This window comes from Chinchilla lanigera, unplaced genomic scaffold (genome assembly GCF_000276665.1).
Source record: "Chinchilla lanigera isolate Chin_1 unplaced genomic scaffold, ChiLan1.0 scaffold00019, whole genome shotgun sequence".
Classification (NCBI taxonomy): Eukaryota; Metazoa; Chordata; class Mammalia; order Rodentia; family Chinchillidae; genus Chinchilla; species Chinchilla lanigera.
This window is the reverse complement of record NW_004955420.1, coordinates 18175426-18191731: the sequence shown is the minus strand read 5'-3', so window position 1 is coordinate 18191731 and position 16306 is coordinate 18175426. Positions and strand designations below refer to the sequence as shown.

General features: G+C 38.7%; 1 protein-coding gene across 5 annotated transcripts in view; it reads left to right on the top strand.

The window, feature by feature from the left end:
- Positions 1-13093, top strand: part of Tp63 (tumor protein p63) — a 206148-nt gene extending 193055 nt beyond the window's left edge. For 4 of the 5 annotated variants that reach the window (XM_013513584.1, XM_005383231.2, XM_005383230.2 and 1 more), the window contains 4 exons: positions 5067-5224; positions 7516-7660; positions 8932-9025; positions 12437-13093. In XM_013513584.1, coding sequence (XP_013369038.1) covers positions 5067-5224; positions 7516-7660; positions 8932-9025; positions 12437-12733 — 694 coding nt within the window. In that variant the 3' untranslated portion in view covers positions 12734-13093. The remainder of the gene's footprint in view (positions 1-5066; positions 5225-7515; positions 7661-8931; positions 9026-12436) is intronic. The other variant, XM_005383233.2, reaches the window with a different exon arrangement.
- The last annotated feature ends 3213 nt before the right edge of the window (positions 13094-16306 follow it).

The window sequence follows — 16306 nt, the reverse complement described above, 5'->3', positions numbered from 1 at the left end:
ATATAAGTGTTGGAAGTATCATATGTAGGTCTAAAGAGTAATAGAACTGTTCCTTTGGTCCTGTTTTTATTTCTTTTCTCAGTATTTGGTGTTTATTTAAAATACTGTATAGGGGCTGGGGATGTGGCTCAGTGGTAGAGTTCTTGCCTTGCATACACAGGGCCCTGGGTTCGATCCCCAGCACCAAAAAACAAAACAAAAAATAAAATACTCTATATAAAGATCATCAATCTGAAATATTAACTACAATGCCTAAACTAACTTAAGAAATATTTTAGCCCTATGAGCAATTTCTTCCTGGGTCACGAAGACTATAGTAGTATTTATTAACATCTCCAAACAAGCCTGGGTTGTATTTTAAAGTGCCAAAATCATGAAAATTAATTGAAATTAAATTCATATTTAGTAAAAAATACTTGGCTTCTATGAAATAGGCATTAGCAAAATTTTGTCAGAAATCTGTAATGGAACCCTTTCTTAAAAAACTTATGATTTGTTCTGAGCTCTTAAAACTCCAAAAGAAGTTGCTCTATATGAAACTAATCTGGTAGTTTAGATAGGTACATGAGGAAAAAGACTTTAAATAATTACTTACTGTAAATGTTTACAAAAAAGTATATTAATAAAATCAAATGGTCTTGTTATTTTTGCAGTGTTTTCAATTGGTCAACAACATTGATTCACAAATCCTTTAAAGGGTTAGTGAGTAAGTTTCACCTTTTAATATTTGCTTTCTTTCCCCTTATTTTTATAGAAGTTTTATGGGCAAATGCTGAGACATGTTTGAAAATTACAACTGATCTACTAGGGAGTCCATCCGTGTTGGACTTTTTAAATATGAAGTCAATATCTAATGAGCTTATGTTTATTTTCAATTTTTGTTTTTTATTAGTCCATGTTTCCAGTTCATAAAGATTACATTTTTCATGGGGAATTGGCACATGTAAATAACACATATCATTTTTTTTTCTTTTGTTTTTGGAAGCAAGATTATTCAGATAGAGAGAAAAATCAGGGTTTCTTGGGGAGGAAACTGGGAAAGGTAGAATTCCTTTGCTGAGGTTCCATGCCTCATCCGCCCCATATCATCACCACCTTTTTTTTGTTTTAACATTTTTCATACCATGGATGTCCTGCTATTTTCTTAGTATCCTTTTCCCTTCTCACATTCTGTACTACAGAAATTATTTGGTGGAATATACTGAGGCCGAGGTAAAATTAAGTTCTGCTAAAGAGTTGATTTTTAATTAGCAATGAAAGATTTGAAGGTCTCTTCAAGACAATAGAGGAGACATATTATATCAGGTATTTTGACACTTACCACATAGTCACTAGAGTTGAATCAGGAAACCTCATTTCCCATTTTGTATCACCTAAAGCCACTTCCAGCTCTGCAGGTCTGTGTTTTAGGCATCACATGTCCACAGAAGGTCACAGTGTCAGAGTGAAGATCTGGGACTTGACGCCACAAGGGCTCATTCTCAAAACTAGATAGAGACCCTTGAGACATTCCTTTCCTTATTTTGCTACACTGAGTTCCTAGAAAATCTAGCTGAACTGGAGAGTAAACAACCTCAGACACAAACTTTACTATTTGCCTTGAGGAAAACTATGTTTTCACATTTTTAATATTTTGGCTTTTTATTGGGGGAAGATTTCAGAGGAGGATGAAAAGAAAAAATAACAACACTTGCACTGGGTGGTGATAATGTTCACCTGTGTACCTAGTGTGAAGAGGCTTCCATACAAGGACTACTGTGAGTTCGAAACCAGCCTGGGCTACATAGGAAGTTCAAGGCCAACTTGAGCTACGTTGTGAGACCCTGTCTTAAAACAACAAAAGCAAACTAATAATCCTGTTTCCTTGAACATTATTTCCTTCCCTTTAGTTTCCTCAGAAATTTGGGAAAATGTTTACTAAAGTACAGTGACATTATATTTGTAATGGAAAAAATATGGTTGTTCATCCAGGCCATGAGTTCATGAATGGGCCATGAGTTTAGTGGTAAGGGTGATTAGTATAATCTTCACATTTCGGAGACTGTGAACTTATGAAAAAACATGCTGTCCTCATTTCACTCTTTGCAGCTTTAAAAGTCACTTCTAAAATGCATTCAGAATTCCAGAACTTTTCTGACTGTTTCGTTAATCATTTGCTCACTCTGATTTCTGCATTTGCTGGTATAAGACTCCATCCATGCGGATGGCTATTCCTTCCTATTAATATTTAAACTGGTACCTTCCATCGCCTTGAACAAATACTAGAATGTTGGGCATTTCAGTGGGGAAGAGTAAAAAAGACTGTGTTCCTTGAATACCTACAATTCACCGCACAAGTACAGGGCTGTGAAGTGATCTCACCCAGTCCTCATTAGCCACTCATCAAAAGTGAACATAATACCTGATGTAAAGATTAAGAAAATGGGATGCAAGCCAGACTTGTGTAACATCCAAAGTCACTTCATTTGCTCATGTCAGATCCAGAAGATGACCTAGATATTGTGATTGACTCAGAAATCTATGTTCCTCTCTGGTCACCTGTGATTTCAGACCTACGTTCCCCCAGTTCAGTGCATTTTGATGTAATAGATAAACAGATAGAACAGTCATACTAACAAACAAAAAGAGATGATCTAATACAACCATCAAGACTAATGACCACAAGAGAAAGGAAGTTGTTGTAGGACGCAGAAGGCACTTAATGTGAATATATTTGTGAGTATATTTTTAATTTCTTAATTGTGGTCATGAAAAGTTCGAACCATTTCCATAAGCTCTTGTTGTATTCAACCAGTTTGGGAAAATGAGAAAGACAGGGGGAGGGTTCTTTAGATTAGAGAGGACAGCTTGCTTCTGGAACATGAACTGCTTTGTAGTAGACAAAGACAGTTAAGAAACAGCAGCCATCAAAGCGTCTCTTCACCGCCCCTACTCTACTTCCCTGCCCTAGGAACTTAGAGATGTTCCCACAAGGATCTCAATGTACTATCTTTTTATATCCGGTTCCCGCACAGGAATGAAGTCAGAAGTGCTTGGTAGATACTGGAGTGGCTCCCTTTACTATAGTTCTTGGTTCTTGGCTGTCTTGGTTGTCCATATTTTGCTAACCACTTCACCTATCTCTTGATTCTTTAACCTGTTGCCCACTAGTGTCTTATTCTTAAGGAAGTGTAACAGAAAGAAAAAGATAGTAATAATAATTTCTGCCTATCCATTTCCTGCTATACCATGACATTGTCCACAGGAATATTGTCATAATCACTCAAAACATGGAACAGGATGGAAGAGAGCTGAGTATCCTGTAGGGTTGTGCAGCTGGGAGGATTTATTATATGAACAGCTGTTTATACAATTTGAATCTATGCTCTGAGTATTTGAGAAGTGTTCAAGGGAAGAATCAATGGCCTCCTACCTTAAAGGCACCAAGGATAGTACAAAGCTGTGGCTTTGTGGATTTCACATGCTCATGCTAATTTATGCAGATGGATATACAGCATATTGTTTACATTACCTGGGCTGTGGCTCTTCAGTGATAAGGACTAGAGGCTTTTCTCACTCCAGGAAATTATGGAGAATGCAGGTTGGTATCTCTAACGGCCACCTCCTGTCACACTCAAGTGCTTACAGCCATTACATTTTTTTCCAAGCATTGTTCTGTGTTTGTCTGCAAGGTGGATTCATTTGCAAAATCTCCAGAATTTGTGCCACATATATGTGGAAACAAAGCCTCAAGAAAAAAATGAATTTATCCTTTGAATGTGAAGATGGCTGCTGCAGGAATGAGGCAAATAGGAACATAGTAATAACTTTTGTTTGAGAAATGTTAAAGGGGAGCTTTTCCCTCCCCAGATCAGAAACATGCTCACAGTCAAGTCTTCATTCCACGGTCAAAATAATGACTTACTATAAATGCTCCAGGTTATAAAATTACTCCCCATCTTCCCTTGAGTTCTCATCATAGCCTTTCAGGGTAGGATAGATCACTCTGTCCTTTGTAGCTGCTCTATGAGCATCTGAAACAGGTATCATTTCATTCATTTTTCCTAGCTCTACCATCTAACATGTACACCAGGAGTATATAACTATAGCCATTATAGTTTCTCCTGAAAAAACAAAAGCAAGAATGTTAAGTGTCTTGCACACAGAACATTGGCTTCCTAATATATACTGGAGGAGAGCTTAAATTTTGATTATCTGACCCTAGTTCTATATTATTTTATAGTGTAAAGTATTAAAAGTTTTATATTAAAAGAAAAGGGTATATCAGCCAACTAGGGAAACTCATCTCAACTATAGTGCAAAACATGACAAGCAATTCTAATAAATTTCCAAACTGAAATATACTCTGAATAGAAAACTGTATGTGTGGCTTTTTTTTTTTTTTTTTCTTTTTCCCCTTTTCCCAGGAGACTTGTAGAACGGAGGTCAACAGAACAGTTACTTGCATCCCTGGGTTGTCTCCTGTAGAAAAGCTGTTGGTCTTGTGATTGGTCCTTTCATAGCCCATGAACATCCCAGAGGAAAAAACATGTGTCCAACTTGAAGCCTCTGCATGACAGCAGGATGTGCTGCCAAGTGTCCTGTTTAATTGGCTTTACAGTTACTTTCCGTGTATCCCAAATGGTCTAGGAAGCTATAGATGGACTGCCTCAGCTGCATTTGAGCTTGGCAACTCCATGCCTTTCATTAGCCTTTGTATCTTTGCTCAGTTCATGTCCTTTACTGAGTTGGAGAGCAAGAGAAAGGCAAGGGATGTAGAAAACAACAGGAGGTAAAGGAGAATGTAATTATTTTCCTTTGCACAAAGGAGATGCTTGAGAAAGATATTAAACAGTGTGTTTGAAACATTCAGGAATCATATGACCTGGTGATTGCTTTTTAATCCTTTCTTAGGAAGGAAATATTCTCAGCTAGAAGCACAAATAACTTCTCATGATTAATGCTGGAGGAGTGCATTGCAAGTATATGGTATGAGGCCGTGCTTTCATCTGAGACCTCTTAGAAGTGAGCCATCCCTGCTCTCCAGTGTCCCATGCTGACCTTCATTCCCATGTTTGCACTTCTAGGACCTCAATGCAGTCTCAGTCTTCATACGGCAACAGCTCCCCACCTCTGAACAAAATGAACAGCATGAACAAGCTGCCTTCAGTGAGCCAGCTCATCAACCCTCAGCAGCGCAATGCTCTCACCCCCACCACCATCCCCGATGGCATGGGATCCAACAGTAAGCACGTTTCTCTTTCCTGCAGCTAAAAGAGGAGCAGTCTTGTGCAGGAGAAGACTGCTTGGGGATGGGGCAAGGCTTTTTCTTAAGCCAAGTAAGAAGCACAGTAGGACAAATCAGACCCAAATGGAATGACTTGCTTTCTCAGAGTGAACCACTCCCTCTTGGAGTGTATGTTTTATTACAAAACACACTAGCAGGCATAGAGGAGGCTATTGCTTCAGTAGGAACAAGGATCTTTGTTAGGGAACTGTCTACTTCCTGTCAAGCCGGATGGAGGCCCTTCCCCTCCCACCTTTAAGATAGTCAACAGAAAATATATAAAATATGTGGGAAGTAAAATGGTGAATAGACTTAAAGTGTAAATAAATGAATTCTAATCTGGACTCTGCTTAAAAAAAAACTAGCTGTGGAATTATGAACAAGTCACTTCTGTGCTCTAGTGCTCAAATGTCAAGCCATTTAAATGGCTGCTTTACATGTTTAACATGTTACAAGGCTCTGTCCTGACAGTCTTAGCATCCTGAGCTCATCTACTCTATTCCACAAGAGTTAGGGAATCTGGTGTATGAAAGGGACTGACTTTTGCTTATTCACATGCACATTCCTCATGTTGACTAAGTGTGAATGTAAAAGGCAGTGTGAGAACTGGCTCCAAATGAATGATGATTGGCATGTATCTTTACCCTAAATAAAATTGTCTAATACTTAGTATGCTAGAGATAAGTTTAGCAAAGTGAATACACAAACTTGAAAGAGAGAGAGAAAGAAAAAAGAAAAAGAGAGAGAAAGAAAGAAGAAAGAAAAGAAAGAAAGGAAGAAAGAAAGAAAGGAAGGAAGGAAGGAAGAAAAAGAAACAGAAAAAAAGAAAACAAACGGTAGAAATGCAGAAAGATGTATACTATCTTTAGGTATGCAGAAAACTGATCACTGCACATATATCTTGTAATCCTGTGTATAAAAAGAGTTTGGTACTTTAAAATTCCTAGTTATTTTAATCAAGCATTTAAACTTGTATTTAAGTGTTACTTTGAAAACAATTCTGGGTTTTCTGAAAGAATTTAGGTGAGGCTGGGGTTATTGCCCTGTGGTATGACGGCACATGTCCGTATTTCAGGAAACTAGAGGTGTGTGTCCTAGGGTTGCCTGATAGGGCAACATCTTTAGAGCAGAATACCCTGCTCCTAGTGATAAGTACATCCTACGTTTCAAAACCTGACCCCTGAAAGATGTGGTACTTTCAGAGTGAAAGGAACAGGAACCATTCATTTTCTTCACTCTTTATCTTTTTTCTTGTGACATTTTAGACGTCCAATCTTGCTTCCTGGGATGACAGTGGTTCACCTTGCGCATTTATGCAACTTCTAATTTTCCTACTTTTATTGATAATTTACAATTACCTTTTGATATCCCCGGAGAAATGAGAAGGGAAGCAGACCGAGATGAAATCGGACTGCTCTCTGCATTTGGTTATGGACAGAGGCCTTTCCCCTTGAGTATCCTTCTGTTTAATAATGCAAAAACAAATCACTTTCATTTTTCTGTAAATAGATAATATGGGTTTTTTTCTTGACCTGAAGGAAAAGCTTGTTCCATAAATGTTTTTAATGTTAAGCTTTTCTACTCTATAGTAATTATTTATAATTCACAGTTTAATAAAATACCAATGAGTATTAGTTGGTATTCCAGTACAGAATGCCAATGTGGACCACAAGAACAGAGTTAGAATTTGCCATTATGTCCTTCTTTACTAAATCAACATTCCCCAGAAATATTGCAATAAGCCCTTCATTTCCAAATACGTATTCCAAAGGTCACTCTCTTATTCCTAGGTGTGTGTATTTGTTCACTCAACCTAAGTTTGCCAAGCATCTGCCTGTGCCAGGTACTGTGCTAGGTCTGTACAGATCAAAGCAAATATAAGGACTAATTTCCATGCGTAGGAAGATTAGTATAGTGAGGGAGACAGAACTATAGTCCCCCAAGACCAATGCAAAGGAGAATATTACCATTAAGAGAAGTGAACAGCTAGAGAAATAGAAGAAGTGAAAGGGATGGGAAGAGATTGCCCTAGAAGAATAAAGGCCAAGAATTGTGCAATCAGTTTGGAGTCTAGTATCTATTCTGTTTAACTACGTGTATGGCGCTTGAAGGAACAGAGTGAGAAATGAGATAGAAAAATAAGGCTGGTGGTTTTGGACCTCCTAACACTAAACCAGGAAGGATGGACCACTGGAATGCTGGTACAGGATAACAGCAGTAACCCTCTCTGTTCTCCTGCTTTTGTTCAGTTCCTATGATGGGCACCCACATGCCAATGGCTGGAGACATGAATGGACTCAGCCCCACCCAAGCCCTCCCTCCCCCACTCTCCATGCCATCCACCTCCCACTGCACCCCCCCACCTCCGTACCCCACAGATTGCAGCATTGTCAGGTGAGTCCAGAGCCTGTGCTCCTGGGGGCCTGTCCTCAGCCTCTCTGGGTGGTGGTGGGTGGACCCTGTCAAAGTTGACACGACAGTTGGAAAGAAAGAAAGCTGCCCCATGGTTGAAGTTCATTCACTGTTCTCTCTGATCTGCACAATGGTTGGCATAGTTTAATCAAAGAACACTACTGTAATTTACACGGGAAACTGTGGCAATGTGTTTTTATATCCGTCCGGGTTTCATGCCTGTTTCCCCATCTTTGTTTCCTCCTCCCTCCTCCTCTTTCACAGTTTTTAGATTGTGCGTTGTGGCCCTCAGATTGGTGCTCAGGGCTGGGATTCCCAAAAGGGCAATAAACTTGCTATCTCGCTCCCTTTCCTGCTCTCTAGGCCTCATAGCTTTCGGCCCCCATGGGACCATTATTTTGGAGTTGGATGTCCACACAAAATGTAAATGTTAGCACAGACGAGACAAATTCAAGAAGCTGGTGGCCTCTACTACTCTGCGTGTGAAGAATGGATGCCTTCCACATGAGGAAGTTCAGACAGGCAGCAGACAGACATGCACAAACCCCGAAAGATCTGTTCCCCACAGAGGCAAATCTCCACGTGCCTACTGCACATCTCCTGTTTTGGTTTTGCCTGCAGAACAGTTCTTCCAGTTGGCTATCAGAATGATACATGCAGTGTCAATCAGAGAGATGACAAAGTGCACAGTGTATGGCACCCAGGAATTGAACTTGCCTTGGATGAAGGCAGCATCATCAGTCACAGGCCAGCATCACAAAAGTGAAAATATGTATGCTGGGGACAGAAGTCAAAGATTAGTGTTGAGTTTCAGGAGTAGCAGCCTATGATATTTTTAACCAAATGAATCATTCTCAGAAAGCCCCTAATGCAAAACAATAAACAGAGATGCTCATTTTGTAGTGAAGAGCCAAGACACAAAAGAGCTGGGACTCTGACCCCTTGATCCTTCCTTTCACCCCCTGCAACGGCTCCTAAGGCACATTTACACACAACCCAAGAGTAGTATGGATCACCATTGGAAAATTGTGATCTACTGGAATCCCTTGGGTCTATTTGATTTTTCCATGAACCTAAAGGTCAAGTTACCTAATTGTCTTTAACCCTCAAATCCAAGGCCCATGTATATTTTGTTTGCTTCTAGTCTCTCATGTAGGACATCCAGGGCAAAATGTTGAGTTTTCCTTTATCTCGCCAGTGCCGTTGGGGTGAACTTTCTGTTTCTTCCTTCCTCTTCCCTCCTCCCTCTGCAGTTTCTTAGCGAGGTTGGGCTGTTCATCATGTCTGGACTATTTCACGACCCAAGGGCTGACCACCATCTATCAGATTGAGCATTACTCCATGGATGTAAGTAACTGTCAGACTTTTCTCTTGAGTTTTATTTTTCATTTTCTCCCTTTCATGATATATGCTTGGTAGTTCAATTCCTACAAGCTTTCAAATTTGTTTTTTCCCTACCCCCAGTCTTCAGTTCTGATGGAACCCATAAACATGACAGAAAGATTCCCAGGCCTCACCCTGTATAAATATAAGAAGCTCAGAGATCAGTCTCCCTTATTCTGTCTGATCAGTCAACCCATATTTGTTGCAGCCATACTATAGGAAAAGTAGATGAGAAGAGATATAATTCCCACCATCAAGAAAGGTATATATAATCTCAAACCAGGTGTGATGACACCCTTCTTTAGTCACAGCACATGGGAGACTGAGGTAGGAGAATCACTTTTGCTCAAACACCTGAGCAATAGAGCAAGACACCATAACAATGATAACAAAATTAAATTAAATCAAATAAATTATATTTTAAAATGAATATTCTCAAAAAATTCAGAGAACTGTTTGAATGTTCTCATTTATCTGCCTATGTCCTAAATGAGGATAGCAGAAAGAAGGTATTAATCTCACAACTCATTTTCCATGATGAGGTGATGATGGTGTCTAAGCTTTTAGTCTATAACCCACTTGAGATTTTTGCCTCTCATTAAAATAGGATTTTATTAAGGGGCATCCAGGCTTTCCTTTCAGTTAAATAATGTTTTTTTAAATCATTTTCAGTTCTATCAGAATAGACCCAGCCATCCCTGAGCACTGGAAATGATCGCTGGGCAAGAGCTAAATTCCCATCCATGTCTTTTAGAAATAATCAAAACTTGAGGTTGTCACTTTGCCTCTTTGGGCCGTAGTTTATCAAACTGGATTCAAAATCTTTCCTAATGGCTGTGATTTGTTTTTGCAAATAAGCTGAGTGTGAAAGATCCACATCTTGCTTCCTACCACATTTCTTGAACTACTGCTCACAAGGGAGCTAATGTTCTGGCTTCCAGCAACATAATTTTTCTCTCAGGCTATTTTTGATACTGCTTTCTTTGGGGTTCACTCTTCTCTTCTAGCTTCTGGAGGGCATTTTGGACTGCTGGGGAAAGATAGTCTCTGCCTCTGCTGCTGCTTCTATAGTCCCCTCCTTGAGCACCGATGCTAGAGATGTCCCTGGGTGTAAGAATACCCCAGCCCTGTGATGGAAAGTGTACACTCTGCTTCCCTTGCTTCCATCCCTCCCCACCCATACCTCAACTCTGGGTGCTGCTGCAGGGTAGAATATATTATACAAAAAAACTGTAGAGAAAGCTTTAAGGGTGTGTCCTAACAAGATTCAGATAACTTTACAATCACTGGCATTCCCTGGAGAGAACATAGCTGCCCTAGATTTGAGAGCCTCCTTTAGAAGTCCTGCCCAAAAGAACAGGGAATCTATGTCTTCCCCATATTTTTAAAGTCGTATTTACTAGTTGCTTACATATTCTTACCATGTGGAAGAATATGTCAGGAGAATCCTGCAGCTTTTAGGATCTGCAGATGTTCTCTATAAATCCATCTCTTCTTGTCTTAGTTGATGGAGTTTAGTTTACAGAGTGTGTTGAGCTTAATGAGAGTCTCAAAAGGATAACGAGCATAAGAAGCATAAAAAGCATGCTAACTGCTCCATGTGTGTATGACCTTTGTTACAGTGGTCTTTCTGCTACAGTAGGAGGGTAGGAGAACTCTAATAGCCTGAGAATCCACAGCAGGGGGGAATATTGTACCACATTGCAAATGTCTGAAATGGAAAATGTTGGAAAGCCAATCAACCTTTTCATCTCCATATCAGTTTTTCCTACTCATTTCTGGAAGTGAGCACCTGTTTCTCCACGTATCTATTAGCACCAGTCTAAGTACCTTGGCGTCCCTTTCTTGAAGAGGAGTGAGTTTCCATTGGGGAGGGTCTTCATTACTAGCCTTTGTAAGAAGAAAAGCTGAGATATTAATGTAATGATAATATCAATGGCTTGCATTTATAGGGTATGTTTTATAATTAAGGCTACAAAACACATTTGCTTTTTAACAACCACCTTTACCTATGACTCCATAATACATATGAACTACAAAGGCAATTGTAACCAATTTTACAAGCAAGGAAGGTGAGAGTAGACTTGCTAGAGTTCTATAGCAGAATAAGAACCTCTCTCAAGGTCCGCTGACTCCAAACACAGCGTGCTTTCTACCCAGCTCGTCTTTCATAAAACATGTGAGCTATTACTGAAATAAGTTAGTGCAGATAAATAAAAGCAATGGCACCACATCCTATCAACCCTGACCCTGTTTGACATGTTGAAATATTTTCTATCTCCATCTGTAGAACATGGACACAATTGTTCTGAATTTTGATGCTTTATTTTACATAGACGACAAGACATCTTTTGGCTAATAGATCAGATTAGGTACAGAGGCTCTCCCGAGTTCACAATAGTTTTCACTTCTTTGTATAACTCCACACTTTCTTTCTTTCTTTCTTTCTTTCTTTCTTTCTTTCTTTCTTTCTTTCTTTCTTTCTTTTCTTTCTTCCTTTCTTCTTTTCTTTCTTTCTGTCTGTTTCCTTTCTTTTTCTTTCTTTCTCTCTCTTTTCTTTCTTCCTTTCTTCTTTTCTTTCTTTGTGTTTCTTTCTTTCCATCTGTCTCTTTTCTTTTTCTTTCTTTCTTTCTTTCTTTCTTTCTCTCTTTCTTTCTTTCTTTCTTTCTTTTTTCTTTTTCCCATTGGAACAGGGTCTCACCCTGTAGTTCAAGCTGGCCTTGAAGTCACTGTGTAGCTCAGGCTGGCCTTGAACTCACGGCAATTCTCCTGCCTTGGCCTCCTGAGTTATAAGCATGTATCACCACACCTGGCTGTATATGTCCAGTCTTGTAAAACTCTCTCACTTTCAATTTTTCTGTCTATTAAATGGCATAAAAATGTACACCATTAATCTAAGGATTAAATGAGATCATGAACGTAAAGCTAATTGTTCAGTACCTGGCATATGGAAAGCACTTAATCTCTAAGATTCTCTCATATCCCATAGTTTTAGTGACATTCTATTAATACATTTTTTGTGTGCTGACTAGAACTATGCAAATTTAAGAGTCAGAAGGTACTCTATGTTTTTGTTTGACATTTTTGCCTCTCATATGAGTAATAACTCTATTTTGTCAATGAATAAACAAAACCCAGAAGAAAACTAAGTGAACAATTAGCTACAAGCCAGAGCTGACCCCTCAAATTTGTGCCTTTGTATTTAGTTTCCTACAGCTTAAAGAATATCAAAAGGCTAATTTTATTTTCCAGGTGAGGGATCCATAAATTCAGATCAATTAGACCGGAACACTGAAGAGTGATAAAATGTTGTGGAATAAATACCACTTTGTCTCTGTGTTCTGACTCTCCCTGATTCTCTTCCCTATGGCACAGGATTTGGCAAGTCTAAAGATTCCTGAGCAATTCCGACACGCTATCTGGAAGGGCATCCTGGACCACCGGCAGCTCCACGACTTCTCCTCACCTCCCCATCTCCTGCGGACCCCAAGCGGTGCCTCCACAGTCAGTGTGGGCTCCAGTGAGACCCGTGGCGAGCGTGTTATTGATGCTGTACGCTTTACCCTCCGCCAGACCATCTCTTTCCCTCCGCGCGATGAGTGGAATGACTTCAATTTTGACCTGGATGCTCGTCGCAATAAGCAGCAGCGCATCAAAGAGGAAGGGGAGTGAACCTGCTGCGTGGGTTCTTCCCATCTCTTACCCCCCTACAAAGCATGCCTGCTTAATTTTCAAGCATTCTCCCTAGCTCCTCCCCTTCCTCTTCTCAGTCCAGCATCTTAAGGGAAGGAGAAGTAAGAGGCTACTACTTACCTACCATCTGACCTGGCATCTGATTCTGATTCTGGCTTTAAGCCTTCAAAGCTATTGCTTGCAGACTAAGTTGTCATGGTAGATAGATGTGAGCAAATAAAGCAGTGGGTGTATCCGTAAGCTACAGAGATCTCTCATTGACTTTTATAAAGCATTTTCAAGTTTATAGTCTAAGACTATATATATTATAAATATATAAATATACAGTATATATTTTTGGGTGGGGGTTTTGAGTACTGTTTAAAATGTAATTTAAAGGAAAGGAAATCGCATTGCACTTATCAACTTTAAAAAAAATTAACTTCTCTTGGGTAGCTTAAGTGTACCCCTTTTCTCAGGGGTATCATGGATGGTGATGTAGGTATTTAGAGCTTTCTGATCTGCTTGATGGGGGACAGCGGTGTATGTGATCTTTCAATTCTTTGGATGCTAGATACATACCACATTGAGGTTTTTGATAAAACCATTTGCATTTACAATATTTTATTATGTGGTGAGACTGTACATTTGTACACAGTTATCTACATTGGCACATTTTGCTAGTGGCATCCCTTTCAATAAGGCTGGTTCGCTTTGTGTTTGTCACAAAAAAATGGTTTATATTCATTTTGTCAAATGCTAAAGAGCGCGTCCTCTCTTACCTTTGATTGTGAATGAGGGATTTGGGTCATGGCTCAATTTTTGGATAGATCCATAACACCCAGTTCTCATGTGATATATCTCGGCATATCAGTAACCCCTTGGAATTTAATATCAGACATAGTAGTTATTGGGCAAACATTTGCTGCCATCACAGAAGCCTTAAAATCAAATTTAGCTAGTAGATTGCTTAACTGAAATCCATATGCACTACTCCTGTTAAAATTCAAGTTGATTCCATTGGGATGCATGTCATCTACCTAGTTCTTGTCTGTTAAGAAAGCCCAAAAAGTACAGGCATGACTCCAACATACTAAATGTCTACTAAATATTACAATAACTCAGAAAACTGTGAACAGAAATTCCTGAAAGAGGTTTTGTAGCACAGATAATATGTGGTAAATGTTTCATTTAAACTCCCTCACAAAACTTTGGAAGCTTGTTTACTTTGCTCTCTTTGGGGTTAGCAATAACACGATGATCTGGAAAATATAAAATTGTGAGATGAAATTTCCTAGGGCATTATTTGCAATTGCTATCTTTTTGGATCAGTAAGAGTTCCAGTTCATCAGAAAGTAGCAACAAGCCCCAAGTTTCCTATATGACTCCTTTCAGGCTACGTGTAGACTTCCCAATGTCTCCATAATCCTTCATGAGAGGTATTGTTTAGACATCTCCAGAGAATTGTTTGAGAACCTCCAGCAAACATAAACATAACAATATCCCTCTAGGTGTTTTGTAAACATGCTTTGTAACAAATATATAGTTTTTCAAAATACAAAACAAATATTTTGGTATATGCTAATGTTGTCTAAAATTTTCCCATGAGTTAATGTCAAGACCTATCATTGCACATAAGCTTCCATTTTAATAGTGCAAAAAGGCTCATGTGGCTGTCAAATTGAGGAAGCTCGTCACAAAATGTATATATATTTTACCTGTGAAATTATATACTTTTTTTTCTTCTTGGGATGGTAGGTTTTCCAGAACCATAGCTGAAAAGGTTTTTTGTATTGATTTTCTATTTTTGTGGAAGTACAACTTAAGAAGACTATAATGTCAGCTAAGACACATAGCCATGACTGTCAGATGGGGGGGGGGACACTTGTTTTTTATTGTGTTTGTATGTGTGTATGTGCGTGTGATAAAGAAAATGAGTCCTTGATTTCAATGTTTTACTGTGCTTTAATGATTGTAAGCACTGTTAATTTCTGGAACAAGTGTGCAGCTTTAAAAATTCACTAGAAAAATAATTTGAAAGCTGTGTCTTTGTCAGGGTTGGGAGACAAACACTCATCCTGAGTGTTTAAATAAACCTAGGACTTCTAAACAATTTCAGCACTATTCAAGTGGCACTAGGGACTCAGAAATTACTGTCCAGTACCTCAAGAAATTGGTCTTAGCCATAGGAGGCCACACATCCAATGGCAAGTTCCACTCCTCTAATGTAAGAGTAGCCAGGACAAGGTTGAAAACACACTGAAGGTAGACAGCTGGGGGTGAGCTCCATGGAGCTACCTGAAGAATAATATGGTGGTGTTGTAGGAGGTTATGGACAGAAATAGACAACAGAATTATCTTTATTAAATCCACTTACCTGTTGTTTTTGTTTGTATTCCCCTAAAATAGAGTACTTAGAAATGTTGACTGTTACAGAGATGTGGGTTTTTTTTTATTATTTTTTATAATTGTACAAAAATTAAGCAAATGAAAGTTTTATATGCTTATTCATGTTTTCAAAAATTTCTTATAGTTGTGATGCTTTTTTTAAAGCTTTGGTTGCTTGTCTTTTGTTATTTTTATGTTACAGGCTTTTAGAGAGCCAGAGGCAAATCTATAAGCCATTTATTTGCCAAGATATGCAATAAAATTTTTAAAATTAATAAAAATGCATCAAGGAATTGTGTTGATGTATGTGTCTCTTGTGTCTGTTTTGCATCTTTCCAATTTTGGGCCTCATTTATGTCATCCAAGAAGAGAAGGAGGCTCTGAAATAAGCATGGCTGAGTTTCAAATAGTAATGATTATCAGTGCGGTGCAAGTTATCACTTTTTCTCATTTTAGTCAATCTATGAAATAGAGCTTATGCTCATTTGAAACATGAGACATTCATGGGTTTAATACTTTGACTAAGGTAAAAAAAAAAAAGACAGAGAGAAGAGTTTGCTGTAGAGCAGGTGCTAAACTGCACAAATTCCTCCTTCAGGTTAGAAGTCACTATTCCCTCATGCTCAGCAGTGCCTTTCTGTGATCTGTGGGACTGTGCTGCATGTCACGCTACTGGTATGTGTGGATATACTGCAGGTAGAGGGCTCTGACTGCACCGTGTTTCCCTTGAAACTCAGGGTTAAACAGTGCCTTTCAATTACCTACATAGATGCAGTCAGTAAACTATCAGTCCTGTCAAAATAGTCTAGTGATTATTTCTTAGAGAAATGAAAATGTTTGTTCTTTTTTTGGTGGGGGGGGGTATCGGGAATTGAACTCAGGACCTTGTGCTTGCCAGTCAGGTGCTTGTGCCACTGAGCTATATCAGTGGCAAAAAGTTTGTTCTTTTATGAGTTCATATTAGATAGCAGGAAACAAGAAATATAATAGCTTAGACTAACATAAAACTTTAGAGAAATATATATGTGTATTTATATATGAATATATTTTATATTTTTATAAATATATATTTGTGTTTGTGTATGTATATATGTATATATATATATATTTATTTATTTACTTACACACACATATACACATAGAGGTGCTTAAGTTCATGACCTTGAACCTCTCCACTATTCTGGT